The 24105-nt window shown below is 41.6% G+C and overlaps 1 protein-coding gene across 1 annotated transcript in view; it reads right to left on the bottom strand.

The window, feature by feature from the left end:
• Nucleotides 1-24105, bottom strand: part of COL19A1 (collagen type XIX alpha 1 chain) — a 348383-nt gene that overhangs the window by 125031 nt on the left and 199247 nt on the right. Inside the window, exon 16 of the mRNA XM_060235557.1 lies at nucleotides 9063-9116. Within this exon, the coding sequence (XP_060091540.1) occupies nucleotides 9063-9116 (54 nt within the window). The remainder of the gene's footprint in view (nucleotides 1-9062; nucleotides 9117-24105) is intronic.

Below are 24105 nucleotides of genomic sequence, written 5' to 3'. Positions count from 1 at the left end.
GCTGGTCCTCAGTTCTGGTGAGTACCATCAGGAAAAAATTCTGAAACCTCCACTGCAACACACTGGCAGCTCTTTTCTTGAAAAGACATTGAAAAAACAATGGGAGAACATTTTAACCTTTGAGGACATTCAGTTGCTGACCTAAGAGTAGCAGTTCTCTTACAAAGGAATTTCAAAGGGAGATTAGAAATAGAGAATGCAGAATTGCAGTTGATAATGAGGCTCAAGGCAATGCATCCTCCTGGACTGAATTAAAACCTAGGTCTCTTCTTCATAACCAATGCCTGCTATTGTTATGTGGTGTCTAAAATCATTTCACACTCCAAGATAGAAGGACAGATGGACTGACATTCAAGCTGTATCTTAAGAAGTGAGCAGTGATTCATGAAAGCTGCCACAAATTTTGTTAGTTAAGGTGCTTCTGGACTCTTGCTACCTTTCATTAATAAAGAATGCAAGCTGTGCTGTTCGGTCCCCCCCCCCCCCCTCCATTGGTAAGAAGTGGAAAGGAGATTCTCTCTTTGGCTTGCTTGCTCTGGTTTTCCCTCCCACTTTTCCTCTGTATCCCTGAAGAAGTGTGCAGGTACACAAAAGCTTATACCTGAAATAAAATGGTATTGGTCTTAAACACAGGACTCCATTCTCTCTCTCTCTCTCTGACTTTCCCTTCCCCCCTTCCTCCTTTCTGTATTGAAGTATGGAAGCACAAAAAAACTTATTCCTAGAATAAAATGTTGTTGGTCTGCTGCCACAGGATGCCACTCTTCCATCTCTCTAGCTGTTTCCCTCCCCAGAGAAGGAGGGGGGAGCCCGCAGTCAATTGAGGGAAGGCTTTCTCTGGCTCTTTCCTTCCTCCTCCCTCCCTCAATCAATCAAAGGAAGGCTTTCTTTCTCTCCTCTGTGAAGCAGTGGCGCAATCCTCATCTGTCCTGGGGCTGGAGGGTGGGGTTGCTCTCCACTGAGACTGAGCAACAGGCAGCTCAGCCAAAGGGCAGGAAAGCAATTTGTGACCAGTACCTTAGGACTTTTATCAATAGGAGAGATGACAGGGAGAGAAGACTTCCTTCCATCACTCTGAAAGTTTCTTGATGGGTCCCTGCTTGTCGTTTATAAGAAAGAAATTCCAGTAAGCTCATGTTCTGCTTGTAGGGTTGTCAGGTCTCCTGATATAGGGGGAGACCTCCTAGCATCCCATTGTTTTGCCTACTAGCACCTGAAGTACTGCTGAGAAGAAATGATGGAGAGGAAAATGGGATGTGAGCTGTTGCTGATGTCACTTTTGGTAAAAATTGGAAGTGACATTGTGAATGCTCTAATACAATAAAGTTTTTGCAAATCCTACAGTGTCCTATAATGTCACTTCCAGTTTTCACTAGAAGTGATGTCAGTGCATTGGCATGATGCCAATGTACCGGTCCCTGCCCTTAATCACTCCTGGGCAATCCTAATTTCTGGGTGAAACAAATCTTCAGAAAATTAACCCAGCAGTGAATGTCTTATCATTAGCTGTACATCACCAGTTGTTTACTAAATCCAGATGATACATTTAAGTATTTCCATTGCTCTTAAGGCCCTTTTCACATTACTGTTCTAATCCAGACATCATCTGTTGTTGACTTGGTTTGGAGTAATGTGATACAGGGACAGGGGTTTCATATGGTAAATTTCATCCCATAAATGAGCTGTCTCTGTAGCACTATGGCCATTTCAAACTGCCAGCTTCCCCCCATCCTTTTTCACTGCATGATCTTCCTTGTTCTTCCACTCCAAAAGCATTCTGAGTTGGGCACTATAGCACTAAAGCTATATAGTCTGTCAATGGAGTCAAGGAATCTCAATGGTCCTGCTATAACACTGAAATGTTATATTGGTTGAGCGCTATAGCACTCAGCATATTTTTTGGGGGGAGGGATGAAGGGTGAGAAAGATTGCATGGCAAAAAAGGGCAGTGGGGAAAGCAGCATTGTAGGAAGTGCTATGGACATTTTAAATAGCACACCACAGAGGTCAGAAATATAACAAAGAGGTGAAAACAGAAGAAAGCAGTTTCCTCAAAAATGGCTCAGACCTGTTTTAGCAACAGGACTCAAGCAGCTTTGGATGAACAGGTAAATAAAATCTGTTAGCAGCCAGTTGCTAAAGTGGTTGTGCCTGAATTGACACAAAAAGAGGGTTGCAGTTGGCCTACTATTAAGAGTAATTCTTTTTTTTTTTTTTAAGGTTCAGATGGGTAGCCGTGTTAGTCTGAAGCAATAATACATTTAGGTACTTCTTCAGATACATTATCTTCATATGCATTCATACACATTATAATGTATCTGAAAAAGTATGTAGGAACACAAAAGCTTATACCCAGAATTAAACTTTGTTGGTCTTAAAGGTGCCACTGGATTCAAATTTTGGGTTTTTTAAAAAGTTACTAACCAGGCCTCTGGAGGGTTTGTGTAACCTGAGTTCCTTAAGTCATAGGGTACATTTTTGTAATCTAATTTAACATTTTAATTTGCTTTAAAGATCTTCTATAGATCATCACGCTCCTAGCCAGGTGCTAGAAGTTTTGAAAATGTACCTTGCTAATTAGTTTACAGATTAGTTATAAGAAAGAGACCAATCATGTGGGTCCTTACCATATGGTATAGGATCTTTAAATACTGCCGCACTAACGTGGGATGTCTAAGCATGCATCATAACTTGTTTTGATGAGACCATTTATGTGTCCTTCTGAAGCTTGCTTTTCAATGACTAACAGTTCCAATAAAAGCTATCCTTTTGCAGACTTTGTTTCTTAGTCTATGAGGCCAACTTTGAAACTTTAAATACTCCTAACAAGCTGTTCCAAGAAAACTTTTCTGTATTATTTATAAGGAGAATGTGACTGCAGAAACAGTAGAGGGAGCTGCTGCTCTATTTTAAAAAAACAGCCTCTTGGGTGGTTTCAGCAGGAAACTAAGCTGAATAATGATATTTCTAACTCTGAAATAACAAAACACAGCCTTAAACAATAAAAGAAAAAAAGAGAATCCAGGAATTTGGCATCAGAAGGGAATCACAACTGTTGTTCATAATTACTGATTTTTTAAACAAAAAGATATATATACCCTAAGGTTCAAGAAAAAGCAATCTGAGTGAAATAACATGGCTTCTGTACAATTTGGATTTAGTCTGGGGAGAATTAGAGTACTTTTAGACATAAAATAGTCCAAGTTAGCTGCCCTCTTTCCTCAGCTAGTTTGCTTTGAACCAATTATGTGGTGGCTACAATCAACGGAAATGGTCTTAAATCATTCAACATCTGCCAGAAACGGAGCCCAGGGCTGATAAGCCTCAGCAGGAACAAGCAGGGTTACAGATGGCCTAAATTTTGCTATAAAAATTCTAAATGCAAATCTAAGTCACAAAATGTGTTCACTTTCTCCTGAAGAATAGTTTTGGCTTGCTTTGTATGTATACATCCTCTCACCACAGAATCACTTTCACAATAAAGATTTTCTACTCAGAACGGGCCCATCCTCAGAGCGATTGCTTCCACAGCCCTCCATACTTGGCTTCCCAAGCAAATTCTCACAACAGTCTTCTCAGATGATCAAGTACATTTTATGGCAAGGTGAAGCTCTGAATCTGGTTCTCTCTGATTTTTCTAATTCGCTAACCACTGTATGACCCATGGCTTTCATGGAATGTGGCTAAAGGATCCACAGGGATAGATGTTGTATGTCTTTTTATTAAACATTTGGTTTCACTCCAAGTTTATTGTTGATACCAATTTTATAACTTTTCTTACAGCAACTTCTCTTCTTTTGGGCCAAATTTTGGTGAGATGAGATGCAGGGAAAGCTGTGATAAAGGTATTTGTTCCCCTGTTGGGCAAATAGTGGTTGGGGAGAGGGGAGATCTAGGCACTAAATGTAAAAGTTAAACATCCCCTTCCTCACTACTGACAGTTACTCTAGTTCTCTTCCCCCTCTCTGCAGCCCCCACTATAATCTCCCTCCCCCAGCCACATAACAAAGTCTTTATTGGTCTTTATTGCTAAATAGGGAGAAAGAGCAAAAGAGAGTCCAATGGATTCCATCACCATAGCATTGCCTTGTGTTTACATCTATGGAGGTTACACAGGCGCCCTGCTTTTTTCCTTAGGATTTTAAAAAGGCAATACATCTTTAATGCTTTGAGACAGAGTGCCATACTTGCTGTTTGTATAATGCAGAAGGGAAAATGTAGGGCGGGTACCAGGTAAAAATCTCAGCAAATTTCCTTATCACAGTTTCATTTTTAAAAACACCCATGTTTTAATAAACCTTAACCTTCCAGTGCTTTCTGTTCTGCTGATTTTTTTTTTTATCTTAAAAGATTTTGCCTTAAACTTATAACTGTGTTCCCAGAATAGTCTCAATATGTCTATGTCAAGTAGAATTATTACCCTCTTGTTTTCAAGGAGATAAATGGGGGCACTCGATGGGTCACTATCTTTGTTTTGTTTTCCACAGATATATTTATGTTGTTTGTTCTTTTTGTCTGTGCTTAAGTGAAGGCCTTGTATATCCCCATTTATTCATCCGCTTCACAGCTGCATTTGTTACTATGTCCAGCAATATCCTTGCTACAAAAATCTAATAGTCAAGATCATTTGAAGCTCAGGGTAGGCACAGTTGCACACTATTCCTGTCCTACAGAAAGACTGGGAAAAAATAGTCACAAATCAGTAGAAATATAATATATTAAATTATAGGCATTATATAAAAATCCTCTGGAAATTGTTACATTTGTATATTTTTGAGGAGCAAGATACTGAACATGCATAACATAGGATGAGCCCCATCTTGCCTTGTCAAGCCTGTAATTGTCCTGCCGTAACTACTGAATTTTCTTAGAGCAGTTTCTTCCATTGCATTAATTTCATAGTCAAATTTCTTATAAATATACAACCAAGCCCTTTGTTAAGGACCTTCTCTCTGGAGTTAGCAGAAGTTTTGGTCCTTGGAATCCACACTACAGCTTCTGCCAGGAGGAGGGAGGGAGAGACTCACACGTTTCTCACTCCAACTATTACTTCGTTTTGTCATTGGATCTTCTGACCTACTTGGCTACTGTATTAAACTGGGGCAAAGATTAAAAGCTACAACTTGCCTCTTTGTGTGCATGAATCGACTTATGGTGAGACCATATAGGATTTTCAAGGCAAGAGACTAACAGAGGTGGTTTGCTGTTGCTTTCCTCTGCATAGTGACCCTGTGATTAATTGCTGGTTTCCCATTTAAATACTATCTAGGTCTGACCCTGTTTAGCTTCCAAGATCTGATATCGGGGTATAAAGGGCCATCCATGTTAGGACAACTTGCCTCCTTGGATACCCTGAAATAGATGGAAGTTGTGTCCTTGCAGACCCTGAACTGGGTAGAAAGGCAGCATTTAAATGTTTTAAATACATAAATATTTTGCTCTCTTTGATTTTTTGATTGCAATTTCAGTCTTTCAGTGTATTAACAACCCTGATGTTGTTAAAGAAAACCTGCATGTTTCAACTGGCGATGGGAAGTGGGATTCTCTCTATTCTTATCTCACGCCAGGTTAGTTCCTTAACCCTTTTGTTCAAGTTACCAAAGAAGGCTATGTTAACCTTTCAGGGGACAGTGGTTAAAGAAAAGAGTCTTTCCTTTTCATTCAGCAGGTGGGAGCAGCTGTTGATTTTGTTGGTGTCTGGGGTACATTCAGCCCCAGCGGTAAAGCAAAATAAACTAGACACCCTTCTAATCCAGTTTAACAAGTGACCCTCTGGGGCACCAGTGTTAGGAGAAGCGTGGGAATTCTCCAAATGACTGTGAGGACACCCACAATGATTATTCAGCAAAGTTTGAAATGCAGAATGTTACAAGCCTGAAGATATCACTTTCCCTAGTGAGTGCCCCATGTACAGATATGCTGAGAACTGAAACAGGTGATGGAACAGGATTGGATAGAAAGCTATAGCTGGATGAGCCCCCCCCCCATAGAAACAACTTTCCTGGGGGGGGGGACCTCAAACATTTTGGGAACCTCAAAATGCAGCCCCCTGATGGACTCATAAGACTCAAGATATGTATGCATATTGTTGCCTTCATGCTGCCAGCAAATATTGGCAGCAGAGACAGGGTTGCCAACTCCAAAGCAGCCATTTTCTTCAGGGAATTGATCTTTGTAGTCTGGAGATCACTTTTAATTTCAGGAGAATTCCATGCCCCACTAGGAAGATAGTAACTCTAAGCAGAGAGTATGTACAGATGAGTGTTATTCTAATTGAAGCTAGAAGCTAGCCTGTCAGGCAGTCTGTTATTTCCTTTCGTTCATCCTAGGGTCTAAAGTGGAGGAATTATGCTTGAGATAATTTTCCCCACAGTATCCTTTAAACTGCTAAAAAAAAAGGTAAAAACATTACATTTTCTTGGCAGACTTTTAATGGGGTGGTTTGCCATTGCCTTCCCCAGTCATCTACACTTTACCCCCAGCAAGCTGGGTACTCATTTTACCGACCTCGGATGGATGGAGGGTGGAGTCGACCTTGTGCCAACTACCTGAACCAGCTTCCACCAGGATCGAACTCAGGTTGTGAGCAGAGAGCTCAGACTGCAGTACTGCAGCTTTACCACTCTGCCCCACAGGGCTCTGATCTTGAGCTTTTTTTTTTTTTAGTTTAAAAGAGGATAGGGCAAATTGGATGTGCATCTAAATGCACATTATCATGACCCATCAACTTTCAGAGAATCAAATGGAAAGACAGAGGAACAAGCCAAGTGACCATGTCCCCAGCTGTGGAACCTACATCCCAATCAGAAAGAGAGGACCTCACCACAGTCTCCAGAATATGCTGGGGCCATAAGGAGTTGACACACTCTGAGAAAGACTGTGGAATACCAGCCATAGTGGATTTCTCTATCTCGAAATCTGCTGGATCTAGGACTCACATTTAAGTCCATTGCCACATGCATCAGATCAAATGTAAAACAGGACACACACTCAGAATTACTTCCTGGGCCTCAAGAACAAATATGTTGATGAGTCCAAGAAAAAGCCAATACTGAAAAGAGAGACCCACCTTTAATTATAGGACCTCCCTTTTCCTATTGCTGCCAAAGAATAATTGTCAAGTATTACCAAAGTTAGGATCCAGTAAGGTACCAAGAAAGGTAAAAACTACATACTTACTGTAAAATTCTCCAGTAGATGTTGGTTCTGTGCAACATAGGGTTGCCATTTTCCCACCAGTGGGTATTCCCCACCCCCTGGCTCCTGTTTCATGGGGCCAGTCCTCATGTTAAAAAAAAAAAAGCTGCCAGCAAGTGTGACATCACTCCTGAAGAAAACCCAGAAATCCCTTAATGCCTCTCTAGGAATTGCTGGAAGCTCTATGGTTTCTCTATACCTAGAGAGGAAGTGGTATAACTTCTGCAGAAAACTCAGAAATGAAATCACTCCATCGTCAATGCCTTCCCATGCCCCCTCCATGTATGATTGTTTCCCAGACAGGTGCTTAGGGTATAACACAGCTTCTTCTCTACACTGCAAAGCACATTGCAAATGCTCACACACCCACTAAGATGGCTCACTTCCTGTTCATCAGTAGCCATCAGGCATCCGATTAATTGACTGGCTGCTCTAATGTTCCCAACTTGTTTGTGTGAATTGCAGGAACAGACTACTTGCAGTCATTTAGGAGCTAACTACCAATAGCTGAGGGATCAGCTGAGAGTCAATCTGAGCTCCTACTGGGGAATTTTTTTTCTGTACCCAGAACAGTTCTTTGGGGGGCCGGGGGGAATCAGGAGCTGACTCCCAGCTGAGTTATTTTGATCTTCCATCCTGGAACCTCTGTTGCCTTGTAGATTACAACAAATGGGGTGGGGAATCAAAAGTCCAGCTGATTTCCCTTCTCCCCACAGCAAGCTGTCAGTTATGGGAGGCCTGTATGGGCCTATAATTCTCTGTATTTCCCAGACACACAGTTTTCCTAAATGCTTGTGAATGCATGCCGAAGGAGGAAGGGACCAGGGCTCTATTATATTAAAGAGGGATCAGTCTGGTGCAGGGTGTACATCCATTTGGGTATGAACCATACCCTAACACTTTAAATACTTAGTAACAGAACCTTGAAAAGGCAGAAACAGTAATTTCAGAGGAACCCAAATTGATCTCTTTGTTAGTCTATCACACAAAACTGAAAAAGATATTTAAAAAACCCTTTCAGAATAAAATCCACAAAGGACTGCATATAATCAATCCCATTAAAATAATGAAATCTGTCTACTCCAAAAGAATACACGTTGCCTTTGTACATTCTGTGAATTTGTGAGCCTCCAGACATCATGTAATCAAACTGGGTATGGCAAAAAAGGATTCCACTGAATCATTAACATCATGATATCTTTCCAAAGACTGCCTCCATTCCATGCTTTGAGGAGTCCTCAGAGTGGGAAATATGATCAAGCTCAAATTCTGAACCGTGTATATCTTGTAAGGGAGGAAAACAACCCCAAAATGCTTAGATCTGAATTAAAACCTCTAGTGATGCATATTACAATTCCTTTCATACACTTATGTATTTCTTAATCTTCTTTAATTCTTCAGCAAACTCATTTGATCTACAGTTGAATGCTCTTTCCAGCATTGGGCATAATCCTCTCCACCATTCAGACAGTTGGCAAGCTCATCGCACAGCCCTTCATCTTTGAAATTACCCCTCTGAGACAGAAATTATCCAATTTTGAACACACAGCATCATCAGTTTGGGTAAACTGAATTAACAATATCCCTCAGATAATGTACATAGCTCGCTGTTTTGAAATGCTAACAAATCCCACTATTTCTACAGTACTTTCAGAAGTGATGCTGCTTGCCAACCTGTACCATCCCCCCACACTTCTACACGAGCCTGTGCTTATCTCACAGTCTTTGTTTCACATTGTCACACCTGCTGGATACCAAAGAAGAAAACAGAGATCTGCTCTGTTAATTTTATTTGCTGCTCTTGGATCAACTGCTACAAATTCCCAACTCAACTGAGTTTTGCACTATCCCTGCTGGTTACTCACAGGAAGCCCTGGTGGTCCTTGTTTCCCGGGTATTCCTGGCTTGCCTCGTCGTCCCTAGAAACACAAGGGGGGGGGGAGAATATTGATGAATATTAGTGGCTAGGACTGAATTGGAATGAGTAGGTCTTTTTTTCCTTTGACAAACACAATTGACTGCAGAGTTTATTAATAGAAAGAACAGCGTGATTGTGTGCTACAGCTTGAGCATCCAGCTACACTAACAAGGATCCGCTCACTGAAGCTAGAATACCATTTGGAAGGAAATGAGGCAGAACTATACATAATATTCGGCTCCATCCCACTTGTCTTCAGCCTCCCATCCCACCCAAGCCACATCCTACTGTTTTGATGGATCAGTTTAAGATATTCCTGTTACCTCCCAGTGCTGGATTGAGACATGCTAGGGCCCTAAACCAGGTCAAGTTAAAGAGGCCCCACAGCACTACCAAAAATGTGTAACACTTGAAATTTAGACTTTGTTTTTTTAAATGTACAGGACACATAATCTGAGGGCTGAAACTGTAGTTTGTTCAGGTTGTGTGTAAATCCATTTTTGATCCCACCACAAGAACCAATATAACTCTGATAGTATAAACAGCACAATCATTAAAAGGCTAATATCAACAATAACTGGCAGGAAAATAACAGTTAAACATCACTAAATAGCTCATAAAATACAATAATCCTGCACACTGATGGCATTCAGAAATCACAAATTGCTGAAGCTCAACTCGGGTTTGCATTGATGGACACAAACACAGAGGGCGTTTTCGCACTCACCTTCAGCCGGCGCGACCCCCCTCTTCACCGCGCAGGATCTGCGCGGTTTTCGCACTAAATGCCGCGGAGCAGCCGGAAGAGCCGGAAACTCCCAGCACAAAAGCCGCTCAAACGTAAACTACCAAAAAGCAGTTTCCGTTTGCGCGGCTTTTGCGACAGAAGTTTCCGGCTCTTCCGGCTGCTCCGCGGCATTTAGTGCGAAATCCGCGCAGATCCTGCGCGGTGAAGAGGGGGGTCGCGCCGGCTGAAGGTGAGTGCGAAAACGCCCAGATAGTCTGGTATGCCTGTATGTTTCCTCTTCTTTTCCCTCCTCACATTGCATGCAAAGCACAGGTCAGCCAGGTTTGAGAAGCTTTGAAACAAACTCTAGATTACTGTGATAATCCCATGCAGGCGACTGGGCGAATGAATTTTCTTCCCACAAACTGGGATTGGGGTTGCCAGCCTCCAGGTAGGGTAGGGTTGCCAAGTCCAATTAAAGAAAAATCTGGGGACTTTGGGGGTGGAGCCAGGAGACTTTGGGGGTGGAGCCAGAAGACATTGGGGGTGGAGCCAAGAACAAGGATGTGACAAGCATAATTGAACTCCAAGGGAGTTCTGGCCATCACATCTAAAGGGACAGCACACCTTTTAAAATTCCTTTCTTCCATAGGAAATAATGAAGTATAGGGGCACCATCTTTTGGGGCTCATAGAATTGGACCCTCTGGTCCAATCGTTTTGAAACTTGGGGGGTATTTTGGGGAGAGGCACTAGATGTTATACTAAAAATTTGGTGCCTCTACCTCAAAAAATAGCCCCCCCAGAGCCCCCAATACCAACGGATGAATTCCCTATTATTCCCTATGGGAATCGTTCTCCATAGGGAATAATAGAATGCCCAGTAGACATTTCCCTCCCCCCCACACGCTTTCTAAAAGGGGGGAGGGCCTCCAAACCAGGGAATCCCCTGCCCCCTCCCTCTCTCTCACACACACACACACACTTACCAGATCTTCTTCCGGAGAACTCTTGCTTTGAAAGTGAAAGCAAAAGAAAGGGCGGGGCTGTTCTCCCAAGCCCTTCCTGCTCCCTGCCCAGCCTTAAAGGGGCAGACATTTTACAAACGGCTCAGGAGCTCTATAATGAAGCCTACAGGTATGTTCTCCCCCCCGCTTCCCACTTCTTGAAGACCGGGAGATGAGGCTGCAAACCCAGGGGACTCCCGCCAGAGCGGGAGGGTTGGGAAGCCTAAGGTAGGGCCTGGGGATCTCCCACTTTCATAACTGATCTCCAGATGGCAGAGATAAGCTCCCCTGGAGAAAATGGCTGCTTTGAAGGGTGGACTCTATGGCATTGTACCATGCTGGGGCTCCTCCCCTCCCTAAATCCCACCCTCTCCTGGCTCCACCCCTAAAATCTCCAGGTGTTTTTCAACACAGACCCAGCAACCCTATTTGGAATCCTGCCTAGTGTGAGACAATCAAACTTTCCCAGTTGCCAAGCTCAATGTCTTGGGGAACTGGGCTGTGTTTCATGGCCTTTCAAGCCTACAAACCTTAATCACCTTCCATATGTAAGGGAAGGAGGGACAGGTAAATAAGCAGGCACAGCAAATTTCATGTGTCCATCACTGCAACTCTTAGTTTGACTACAACTGGTTCTGAAGTCCAAATGCAGCTATGGTAAACTAATTAATTTTCAGGAACAAATTGCCACCTAAGGCCTATGAGATATGGAGTGAGGCAAGTCTCTTTTGGGGAAATTCCATAGTTTTCACGCTGCCCTTCAAAAGACCAGTCACACCCAACCATAGACTGAACCTCTGATTTTAAACTTTGTTCTAGAACAAGTGGGGCATAAATGTCAACGAAGCAGATTCTGATAAATATTAGGAGAAACTTCTGTATGGTAAGAACTATATTAACAGAACAGGCTGCTTTGGGAAGTAGTGGACTGTCTTTGGGAACTGGCCATTTCTTAAGGACCTTCATTGGAAGTCTTTAAGCAAAGACCATCAGTTGGGATGTAGTACATGCACATTCCTGCACTGTACAGGGGTTAAACTAGATGACCTCCAATGTACTTTCCAATTCTAACACTGTATGTTTCTGTCTGTAACCCATCAGAGTTAAACTTCACCTTTTAGCTACTGTAACATAGCACCTCTCAGAATAAGAGGAGTGCATTTGTGGCATTGCTTCCTTTCCATATTCTCCACCAAATTCTTGCCAGATACAACTGCATATATCTTGTTAAGTGGCATTTACAGTGGCTGATGCCCTTGCCCAGAGGCAAGTCTATGAATAAGAAGGCAGCAAAGCTCTCTTACAATGAAGCATCTTTATAACAAAAATCCCTTAAAAAGTGGATGTGCCTTGCCATACTTATAACCAGCAATTATTTTACACGTTATATTTTGAGGAACAGCAGTGTAGTCCTATGTGGAGTTACTCCGGCCTAAGTTCACTGATTTCACTGGACTTAAGAGTAACCCTGCTCAGGATGGCACTGTATAAGTATTTTTAAAGGTCACTAACATAGAGAAGCCTAGTTAACGACATAATATGCAAAGATCCTACAGGCAGATTCTAGGATGTTAAACGACAATACAGTTGTCACCCTATAAAATGGTCACATTTACAAATGTCCTACACCCTTTTCTCCAGCTGATGCTCAGTCATGCCACAAGCAAATTGAATTATGTGCTTCCTACTTATTGATCTCCATTACTTAAGTCATCTGTCACCTGCTGAGATTCACAGCCAGCTCAACCTTGATTCCAAGAGCTAAGCAGTTCTATGGGAAGCCAAGACCGGAAAAAAGCAGATTAAAATATTTCAGCAGCCATGTCTCTCCCCTGCTATCACTTCAAGTTCATGCATTTCATATATGGCCATGCATTTTTATGGCAAGATGTTACGTTTTAACTTAACTTTAGATGATAGCATCTAAAATTTTTATTTGTTTCTAAAGATAGACAAACATACATTTTTTAAACTCAGGCTGATCAAATTATTTTTTTTCCAAAAAATCCCTGGTTAGTTCTATTTCATCATGCAGTTTACAGTTATTATTTGCATAACTAATGTATATTGTACTTTGGAAGTTAAATGTGCATTATAGCTTTGGCCTAATTCATCCTCATCACAGATATCTAAGCAGGAAAAGGAAAGGTCCCCTGTGCAAGCACCAGTCGTTTCCAACTGGGGTGACACTGCTTTCACAATGTTTTCACGACAGACTTTTTATGGGGTGGTTTGCCATTGCCTTCCCCAGTCATCTACACTTCCCCCCCAGCAAGCTGGGTACTTATTTTACCAATCTCAGAAGAATGGAAGGCTGAGTCAGCCTCGAGCTGGCTACCTGAATCAGCTTTCGCTGGGATTGAACTCAGATCGTGAGCAGAGCGTTCCGACTGCAGTACTGCAGCTTTACCACTCTGCTCCACGGGGCTCTTCCTCCATCTAAGCAGACTTCCAGTTTAATAGGGGAAATAAGGCTGAAATAGAATCTGGATCAAGATCACCTTGCAATTACTTGAGTCTTTGATTCTGATCCAAAGATGTGTACTAGAAGAGAAGAAGAGTTGATTTATACCCCACCCTCCACTTCTCAGAGTGGTTTATAATTTCCTTTCCCTTCCCTGCGTCATAACAAACACCCTGTGAGGTAGGTGAGACTGAGAGAGCTCTTTCTAGAACTGTTCTTCAGAGAAGAGCTCTGAGAGAAGTTGTGACTGAGCCAAGGTCACACCAGCAGCTACATGTGAAGGAGTGGGAAATCAAACCCAGTTCTCCCAGATTGGAGTCTGCCACTCTTAATCACTACACCAAATTGGCTACTACAGCATGCATACAGAACTTCAGGTGTTTTAAACTTCCATAAACTTCAGAGGCAGGTGAAGTGTATGCAGAGAAGGATGAGACTCACCAACAGTGCTGAAGTTAATGAGGAAACTCTAGTGTGCAATGGAGCAAGGTGCAGTTTGCATTCCTGCATGCAGAGGAAGCCCCTGGACCAGGCTCCTAAAGTTTTAACCTTCAGCTTCACTAGGTTTACTAATTAAGATTTTAACATTTTGAATAAACACATGAAACACAGATACACCAAAACAGGACACTACATCCAAACAGCTGTAAATAGATACAAAATCAATTAAATTGTAAAATTTTGTTTGTTAAACGAATTTGTTAAACCCAAACAGTCATGATGGTCTTAAAAACACCTTACTGTTCCTGGCTGTTATTTAGGATGCATTAAGATTAGAATGACACTTCAAATCAGAGCAGTCTCAACAAAGTAGCGGGGAAGTGTTAAGCCAGAGATGATGGGAGTTTGATTGGCATGCACAACTGTGACTCAGATGCTAATTACCACAGCAAAATATTACAGAATATCCTTCAAGCAAGATTTTCACATTTGCTAAGATGGTTTGTGAAGGATTCTGCAGAGTCAGACTGGACACCACAATAAATGGAATCTTATAGCCTTTACCCATTATGCCATGTTATGCACCTATTGAAACATACAACTTTTCTTTTCTCCAGCACTGCTTTTATGCACTGTTATGTGCAAATATGTGTATGTATAAGCACACACACACATGGTTGAATGGTCATTCAGATACCATTATAAGATCAAATATTTCACCACAGTTTGTTTCCAATCTTTTTTTCCTTTTCCACAACTTTTAACTCTTAAAACATGTTTTTCCCTTGCCCATACCAATCAAATGTTACCATTATGTAAAGAAAATAGAATTTTTGACATTTTTTTTCTGCTTGCAGACTCACTCACATCCCAGATATGTAGCTTATATAATATGTTCAATGCAGAACAAGGAGTAGACAGATCAGCATGAATGTAGGCATTTCCTTAGATATGCTCTGATTTTAATTTTAAAAGAATGTATGTATCTGGGTGTGAGGCTGTGCAAATCCTGTGTTACAGTGCCTGAATAAATCTACACATGCAGGTTATGTGAGAGCTAGGTGAATGCCATCAAGAAATATAGCATGAGTTTTTCACCTCTGTTTAAGACACTCAGCTCTACAACATTTGAATGCTTAACATTACAAATATCACAGCATATTACAACCACTTTCTGAGATAGTCATAAAATTTGAAACATTAGGAGTAGGTGATATTAAATGTATACAATATATTTTTGGCTGATATAAGTTTCTGTTGTGTAAAAACTATGATAAGTTTGATATGCTATCATGTTCTTATCTAGAGATGGGCATAAACAGGCTTACGAACTAAAGTTTGTGATGAATTTTGTCTGGTTTGTGGTTCACAAAATGAAATTCAGGGCAGATCAGCTGGTTTGTGGTTCACAAAATGAAATTCATGACAGATCAGCCAACATGAAGTTTCTAGCTGGTCATGGCGGTTTGTAGCAGTTCATGAACAAATACATTGCCAGACTATCTCCACTCGATCTAAATGTTTACAAAACTTCAAAGGGGGGAGCACACTTGGAGGCCGAGGGAAGAGGACTGAAACCACCACCACCTTCCTGACTCTAGCTTGCACAGGATCTATTCTATACGCTCCTGAACCTACGCCAGTCAAAATGACCAGCAGTTGGGCACAGGTTCAGGAGGTTCAGGCTCCTAGGCAAGCTAGAGACACCAAACTTGCAGGGGATCTCTAGTTGCCTCTTCTCTACGAGCCCTCCAAATCTGGTAAGGGTTGAATTTGTGAGGTTCTGAGTTACAGCCCTCCAAAGAAGATGCCCCAGGAATGTGCTTTCTGAAGAAATGACAGGCAGTCAAAGCTGCAAGTCATTTAAATCTAAGGTTGCACTATTAGGAAAGAAGAAATGAGATTTCTCTCTTTTCCACATTATAATAGTTATTTTAAAACAAAAATATAGGCTTAGATCTCCTTTCTGGGATTGCTTGATCTTTAGGTATCCTACATTCTCAAAGTTCTGTAGCGAGGATTGTCCCAATTAGTGAGTGTTAGCCAGCAGGAATTATGCTTCAGCTGATTCCTCAAACAAAAGTGATGCCATTTGGACAGGGGGGGGAGGTAACCAGGAAGCAAAGCCACTTCTTGGAAGGGGAAGGGCATCTCTGTCAAGATGATATCTCACTTCAAGATGAATGTGCAAGGACTGCAAAGATTCTGAAATGCTGTCCTTAGAAAAACAATGAATCATATCCACACTCAGGAAATGAACAGTTTTTTAAAAATAGGCATGTAACTCAAAATTTATATCCATATGGCATATGTACCTTACGTGCTGCTTCATTTCTACATTTTAGTTGATAAAATGTTTGCATATGCTATAACTCATTCTACAAGGTTAGTTTTTAACATTGTAATATGCAGTTACTCAAGTAGCTCTCCATACTCAGTCCTATTCCATGTGGCTTACTCTCAAGAATGGCACTATAAGACTAGAAAAGAGATCTTCTGGCTTAGGGTACTGAAGGTCATCAGAAATTCTGAAGAGAACAGTTTGCAGAATAAAGAGGCTGAAAACTGGACTGAAATGCATCGAAGCTGGAAGAAACAAATTTAAGGAAACAAGAATAGAAAAATGACTTAAATAGACTGAAAACAGAAGAGACATAGAATAACAGAGATGTAAAGGAGATATTCTTAAGATATGGGGAAACAGTAATACGGTTGCCAGACCCTCCTGGTGGAGGTTCAATTCACTGCCTCCAGGCTCTGCTCCCCAGTTGCTAATCAGCTGGCTGGCAGGGGGAATAACTGAGAGCCAGAGAAAGGCCCAGGTCTCCTCACCAGTGTTGCACAGGAAGTGACGTCATTACACCAGCAACATCTGGGCAACACTCTGATTTTTGGGCAACACTGATATATGGTAGAAGTCAGTTTCATCATAGAGTTTTTGCCCAAATACCAAGTGCTGCTGACATGATGATGTCACTTCCTGTGTGACACCAGTGATTAGGCCTGAGCATTTCTCTTGCTCCTGGTAAATTCCCCTTATCCCAACTAGCTGCCAGGAGGGACCTGGCAATGCTAAGAAGTAATTTTGACAATGGAAAAAAAATGTAAATGACATGAGTAAAAAAGGAAAGAGTGTAGCAAATATTTATGGTAAACATGGGAAGAACTTCAATCAAGGAAGTAAATAATGGGCTTGGAGCGAAGTGAAATTGCATCAGAAGCAGAAACTGGAGAACAAAAGGAAAACAAGGAAGAGTGAAGATTTGGTAAAACAGAGGGAAAGACAGGAATGCTATTATGAGGAGGAGAACAAGGGAACAAACAGCAGAAAAGACCTCTGATACACAAATGGCTCATAAGGTAGAAAAAAGAAGTAAAAGAATCAATTACACATTGAGGATGACAAAATAAAACAAAAAAAATGAGAAAAAGTGAAGAATGAAAGCATGGGTATGTAGTGAATGACACAGAAGAGGTGAGATTTACACCAAAACTGATGGTTTTAATGGGAAAAAATGGTGTAAGAAGGGAGATTTTAAACACACACAACGTCATTTTAAGTATATTCAGAAGAAAATACCACTGAATTTCATAGGACTTATTTCTTAGGCATTGTGTTTAGGATGGCAAACTTTTTATTTTTATTTTTGTGTGGGTGTGTGCATCTGGAAGTCACGGTGACTTCTGATGGCTGAACACTACTGGGGGCATGGAGGACCTTCAGAGAGGTGGCTGGATAAAGCCTGCCACTCTCTTCAGCTCTGATATTCCAAGGAGGTCTCCCATCCAAGTACTTGCCAGAGTTAATCCTGCTTAGCTTCCCAGATCTGATTAGATCAGGCTGGCCTGGACTAGGATGGCAAACTTTATTAACATATTGGCTTTCTAATGACTTCTGGGAAATCAAAAGTTTGATTACTATTTTGTAACATTTTATTTGGTTCCAATACCTTTATTTATTGACTAAAATATTTGTATCCTGCCTTGTCTCCTTGGACTCAAAGTGGAAAACAATGTTGCAACCGAGTTGCAAGGGCATAAACAATATTCCAATCAATGAAATTTATAAAAAATCAAAATATATCGTTTACCAGTTTAAAAGCATTCAGATTTAAAACATGCAAAGATTAAGACACGCAGGATCAGCAAACTCACAGCTAAATCTCCTGGGGAAATGCTTCAAATGCTTTTTATGAAAGATCTGCCTTCCATGACTTCCTGGATGCCTTCACCCATGCTGGCAGGTCATTCCAAAGGATCTGGTTCACCAGGAAAAAGGCAAGTGATCTTGCTGTGGCTGCAAAGACTAGGAAGTGTATGGGGACAGAGACATGCAAATATGTGCTGTTCTCAGGGCTTTTTTTTCTGCTGGAGTCCACAAGAGCAGAGCTCTGGCTGGCTCACCCCACTATGTGGCAGCCACATACTCTCAGGTCAGGTGGTGTGGCCTAATATACAAATGAGCTCCTGCTGGGCTTTTTCTCAAAAAACAACCAACCAACCAAAACACTGGTTGTTCTAATGCCACAATGTCACTTCTGTATTTACCAGAGTCTTGGAGGTGTTATATCAATGTAATGATGTCACTTTGGGGTTTTTTTTGCCAGAGGGGATGTTGCAGTCTTGGAACAATGTGTATTCCTCCCACCCTTGCATGTCCCTCTATCACTTTACTAAGTGGCAGTGGGTAACTGAGTCTGTCAGTGGCACGCTCCCACCATAGCAGGTAGGGTTTTGATGTCTATTCTGGCCACGAGCAGGGCATGGAAGAGTAGAGTTAGCAGATCCAGGTTGGGAAGCTCCTGGAAATTTGGGAGTGGAGCCTGGGAAAGAAGAGACCTCAGTGGGCTACAATGCCATAGAGTCCACCTTTCAAAGCATCCATTTTCTCCAGTGGAACTGATCTCTGTAGTCTGGAGATGAGCTGTAATTCCAGGGGATCCTCACCTGAAGGCTGACATCCTTAGGAGCCCTGGCAGCCCTAGCATAGACAGTTGCAAGGAAGGGAGGAAGCAGCTGTCTGAAAAAAGTAACTAGAAGAAGGGAGTATATTGGGAGATGCAGTTTGATAAATAAGAGGTCCCTAGGCTGTGAAGGGCTTTATAGGTAATAACCAGCATTTTGAATCCGGACAGGAAGCAACAGGTAGCCAGCACAACTGATGAAGTGCTGGAATTGTGTGCTGAGTGGCTGAACCCAGACAGGAGATGTGCTGCCACATTTTGTTGCAATTCGATCTTCCAAGATGTCAGTGTACAGCATGTTACAGTAGTCCAGTCCGGAGGTTATAGCAGCATGGATCAGTGCAGCCAGGCCAGCAGGATCCTGGTAAGTAACCAGCTTAGAAGGCTACACATAACTGAAAAAAGTCACTTCTAGCAACAGCACCAACCAGTTAGCAACAACAACTACTGCTAGTACTACTGTTATTTTGAATATATATTTTTAAATGGGGCAACATGGCTGTCTGCTATTTTAATTTTTTTCTGTTGCTACTTTTCAGGCAGGCACAGTTTTTGCCCCTTGCTTTTCACTGTTTGTTTCTGGTATGCTATTTTATAGCTTAGAGTACAATGCCACTTGTTCTGCTGACAGCATCTAGCTTTATCTTTCTGTTCCCTCCTTCTCCCCAGTCCCTGTTTTCTTAGTGACATGTAAAGCTGTCTTACAATTCTCTCTAAACAGATTTTGGATCAGTATCTTGAATTTAACATATGGAAGACAGCTTGGCCTGCATTTCCTCAGAGCCCTCCTATTTCAGATTCTTTCCCCCCCTATTGATAACATCTCTTTTCTACACACAGGTCGTTTTCGCACTCACCTTCCGCTGGCGCAACCCCCCTCTTCACCGCGCAGGATCTGCGCGGATTTCGCACTAAACGCTGCGGAGCAGCCAGAAAAGCTGGAAGCTCCCGTCGCAAAAGCCGCGCAAACGCCAAACTGCTTTTTGGCGGTTTCAGTTTGAGCGGCTTTTGCGCTAGGAGCTTCCGGCTTTTCTGGCTGCTCCGCAGCGTTTAGTGCGAAATCCGTGCAGATCCTGCGCGGTGAAGAGGGGGGTCGCGCCGGCGGAAGGTGAGTGCGAAAACGACCACAGTTTTCTCACCTTTGATTCCTTTTTCTGTTTCTCTTTATTTCTTTAGCTAAGTTCTGACATTTCTCACTGTTCTCATTCCAAATTTCATTCTTTTCTAATTCTATGAAAAACCTTGGATTTTGGTTCTTTACTTGGTTCATTATGGAAGTGTTGTGCTTACTGGTCTTATTGCCTCAGTCTATAGTTAATTTCTCCGCTTCCTTAACCTTCCTTGCTTCATATTGCAGTGTAACGTGGTACTCTATGAGTACCCAGATTGCTGGGGGTAAAGTGTAAATGACTGGGGAAGGCAATGGCAAACCACCCCATAAAAAGTCTGCCATAAAAATGTTGTGAAAGCAACGTCACCCCAGAGTCAGAAGCGACTGGTGCTTGCACAGGGGATTACCTTTCACCTTTATGTTTTGCTTATTTGAGTGCATCTCTTGTCCCATGTTAAGTTTAAATTTCTGACTTTTTAAAGGTCAAATATAAATTATATTGGAAAATCATTGAACAGATCTCTCACAGTTTAACTCTAATTAACAGCTGTCAAGGACAGGGGAGAGGATACAAATGGGGGGGTGGTTCAGTGGAGTGTGTGACAGGGAGGAAGAATTATTTTTTTCTGCATACTATTTTCTCAACAATAGTCAGGTCTATGGAATGTCTATTTGACCACAACAGAAAACACATGGATATCATTGTTTTACACGTGTAACCAACCCTTGAGAATCAGTGAAAAGGATGGACTATAAATAAAGTAAATAAATGAAAGCCAGAATATTGTCAAAATACAAAGGCATCATTGTCATTCAGTGACTAGAGCAGAGTAAATTTGAACACCTAACTGGGAAAGGGGAAAGCTCTAGAAGGAGAAAAATTTAGAAGTATCCCCATGATTGGTAGAGATAGAAGTCTGTAAATATCTACTGTCTGTGATAGTCACGGTGCATCTAAGGCCTGGTCTACAACACCAGTGTCACTGAATTTGAAGACTTACATGTCTAGAAGTTTCCACATAAAGAAAGCACCCATACAAATAGAAAATTAGCATGCCAGGGAGAAGGACACCAAGTTGTCTGTGTTCCAGGAAGTTGTAAACTTTGTGTGCAAGAGTATTCAGTGATGGTAATTGAAATAGCACATCCAAGAAGATGATGAATGGTTTTCTGGACTTCAGATTCTCACCAATAACACATCTTTGGCCCAGTTTATTCATTTAGGTGGGCCAATTAAAGTTCTTACATAAAAGAAAATTGAACACATTCTTTGGTACCAGCATTAACAAACATTTAAATAATTTCTGACTGATTTGGAGTTTTATATTTTGAGTTTCATTTCAGCTTTGTATAAAAGAATCGCATGCTGATAACAGACTGGCACTTTGGGTCAACTCAGACATGACTCTGAAGTCGGCCCAAAAAATCCCTCCAGACAGCAACATCTGCCTTCTGTCCCCATCCCGCACGCACCCCGTCCTCCAGGCTGATCCACCTGGCCCAAAAAGCTACCACTTTGGAAGTGGTTGCAAATTTTTGGGCTGGCCACCAGTCGCCTCCACATTGTCCAGAAGGGGAAGGGCGCACACAAGGCGACTTGGCATTGTGGAAGTGCCAAGCTGCCCCAAGCCATTTCGGGCTTTCCCCCCCATGCAGCCCGGTGGGAACGCTTGTGCGCAGGAACACTCACCCCTTTAAAAAACACAGAGCAGTGGCTTCTGAGGTGCCTCCCAGTGCGGAGACACCCAGCCGCTGCATGGAAAAGATGGGGCCACCTCCCCGGTTCTGTGGGGAGGCTCCGGGACAGCTCTTTTTGAGCTGTTCTGCTTTCGGCCGCCTCCCATCTGCCCCAGAATGCTCGTCTGCTTTCAGCCTAAGTGGTGTAATATAGTCTGAAAGTCAGAGTAGCCAGTTCTGGGTTGGGGAAGACCTGGCAATTTTGAGAGTGGAGCCTGGGAAGGCAGGATTTGGTAAGGGGAAGGACTTCAGTAGGATATAATGCCATAGAGTCCATCTTTCAAAGCAGCCATTTTCTTCAAGGGAACTGATCTCTACAGTCTGGATAGCAACTGTAATAGTGGGAGATCTCCAGGTACCACCTGGAGGCTAGCAACCTTACTGAAGGTCCACTACAAAAATCCATTCATGTGGTTTAGAGTTTATACAAGTCTTTCATGTGGTTTCTGCTAAAATGCAAGGGAGAACCTTGTTCCATTATTTCTCCATTGTTCATGTTCATTTTCTTAAAACTAGCTCTAAAACCACGGTGAGGGAGAACACTAATAATTGAAAATAGCAAGGCAAAAATAAAAAAGGCTGAGAAAAATCATCAAAGAATCAAAGTGATATAGAGACCAGAGCACAGAAACCCACTAGAAGTAATTAAATATGAAGCCTCATATAAGCATATTAAAAAGCCATACAGGTCAAATGGTAGAGTACTACAGTACATTAAAAAGGAAAAAAAATGTTCCTTCTAACATGGTAATAATGGGGGGGGGGGGTGTGTTGTTTTGTTTTGTTTTCTGGGTTATTTTAGTATTCATTATTCATCCATACCACAGACTCCCTGAAAAGAGACCATGAATCTTCTGGTGTAATTTGAACCAAAGATGCAGGATACAGATGACTTTAACTCCCACTTCCACAGACTGAAAAACAACAGTAACTGGAATTTGGGCAGATTTTTCTTCTTATGTCATTCACATTCCCTACATCTTGGCTTGCATACAGGATTGCACAAGTGAGGTGCATGACAGTTCTGGTGGAGCCTCTGCTTCCCTTAATTCTACCAAGGAGATGAGGTATTAAGATCTTTGCCTAGCTCAGGAAAAAACAGCTGAGACACAGGGCAGAAGGTTAAAATCAGAAATTCCGCTGGGGGTTAGATAGGGAGCATCCAATTGCTCATTAGGTTTCTAGGCCTCCAATTGCCTGTTCCTAATATTTTCTTTCAGGGGCAAAACTGAACATGGTAAAGTACGACATTTCACAACGTAATTGGTAGCAATATACAATCTTTAGAACCAATAAAGCATTTTGTAACTTTCAGAACATGTTTCTATAGTAATTTGTGCATTCTCAAGAATATATGTCCTATTCTAAAATAATGTCCTATCTGAAAGAAAAAGGGAAAAAAGAAATGTAATAAAAATATCTCAGAAGTAACTAGAGAAAATATATCTAGTTGGTTAAATTATCTACCCCGAAATCAATACAGAACTATTTCCCTTCTAAAGCTACATTTTTGGCCATCTTTTCCCCCTGTGTTGGGGGGGGGGAGGTTGGTAAAGCTTGTTGATATTAGCAGACAGAAAATTGAAATGGATCCTGACTAGAAAATGCATTCTGCTGAGTCACTGGAAAAGAAAAAAAAATGTTTGCGATGGGAACAGGGAACATGTCTACTGCATCAACACATCAAATGAGTATTTCCATCTTCTACAAAGAAAGAACTCATTCACAGCTTCATTTCCAAAGTAAGCAAATACTAATTCCTACTTAAGGATAGATAATTTGGCTGAGGAAAGGAAATCTGTGTAAATTACTAAACTGTATTTTCACCTCTGTTTTTAGTATCTTTTCAGGCATTTTATAATCCTTGGGAAAATTCGCAATATTCATTGAAAACTTTCTCCAGGACATAAAAATAAGAAGATTGCAAAGAACTATACAATTATAATCTTCCTCTAGTGAAGAATTTTTAAAAAAAATTGAAATGACCTCTATGAGGAAATCAGGTGCCTTTACAATTTGATAACAGTATTGTCAAGGAATTGGACCTTTAGTTCAATTTTTGTTCTTTCAGCTTCATATTAATATATCCAAACTTCATATTAATCTCTAAGCCTTCAAATGGGTTGAAATGGCCAAACAAAGTGATTAAATGGGAGATAATCAGTTGTTGATATTGAAAGGTTGGCAAATTGACCTTGTGACCTTTGGATAACAATTCAGGTATAGGGACAAACCATTAGTTTACCAGGACAAGACTTGGCACTAGTGCATCCTTCAATTGGTGCTGTGATTTACACTACACAAGGGATGGGTTAGATTGCAGATAGCCCCTCCGTCCGATCATAAGGTTCTGGCTCCCGGACCATCTGTTGTAACAGTTAATGTCAACATAACTTCAATGGTCTAGTTTGGAATTGGCGATCATGTCCAAGCCCACTCAGATCTTGGGCCTTAAAAAGTTTAGTTTTCTGTTCTCAGTTTATAGCTAGTGTGACAGACCACAGACATATGCATGCTTAGAGGCAGTGCATATAAATAAT

This window comes from Heteronotia binoei, chromosome 1 (assembly GCF_032191835.1).
Source record: "Heteronotia binoei isolate CCM8104 ecotype False Entrance Well chromosome 1, APGP_CSIRO_Hbin_v1, whole genome shotgun sequence".
NCBI lineage: Eukaryota > Metazoa > Chordata > Lepidosauria > Squamata > Gekkonidae > Heteronotia > Heteronotia binoei.
This window is presented reverse-complemented; position numbering and strand designations above follow the sequence as displayed.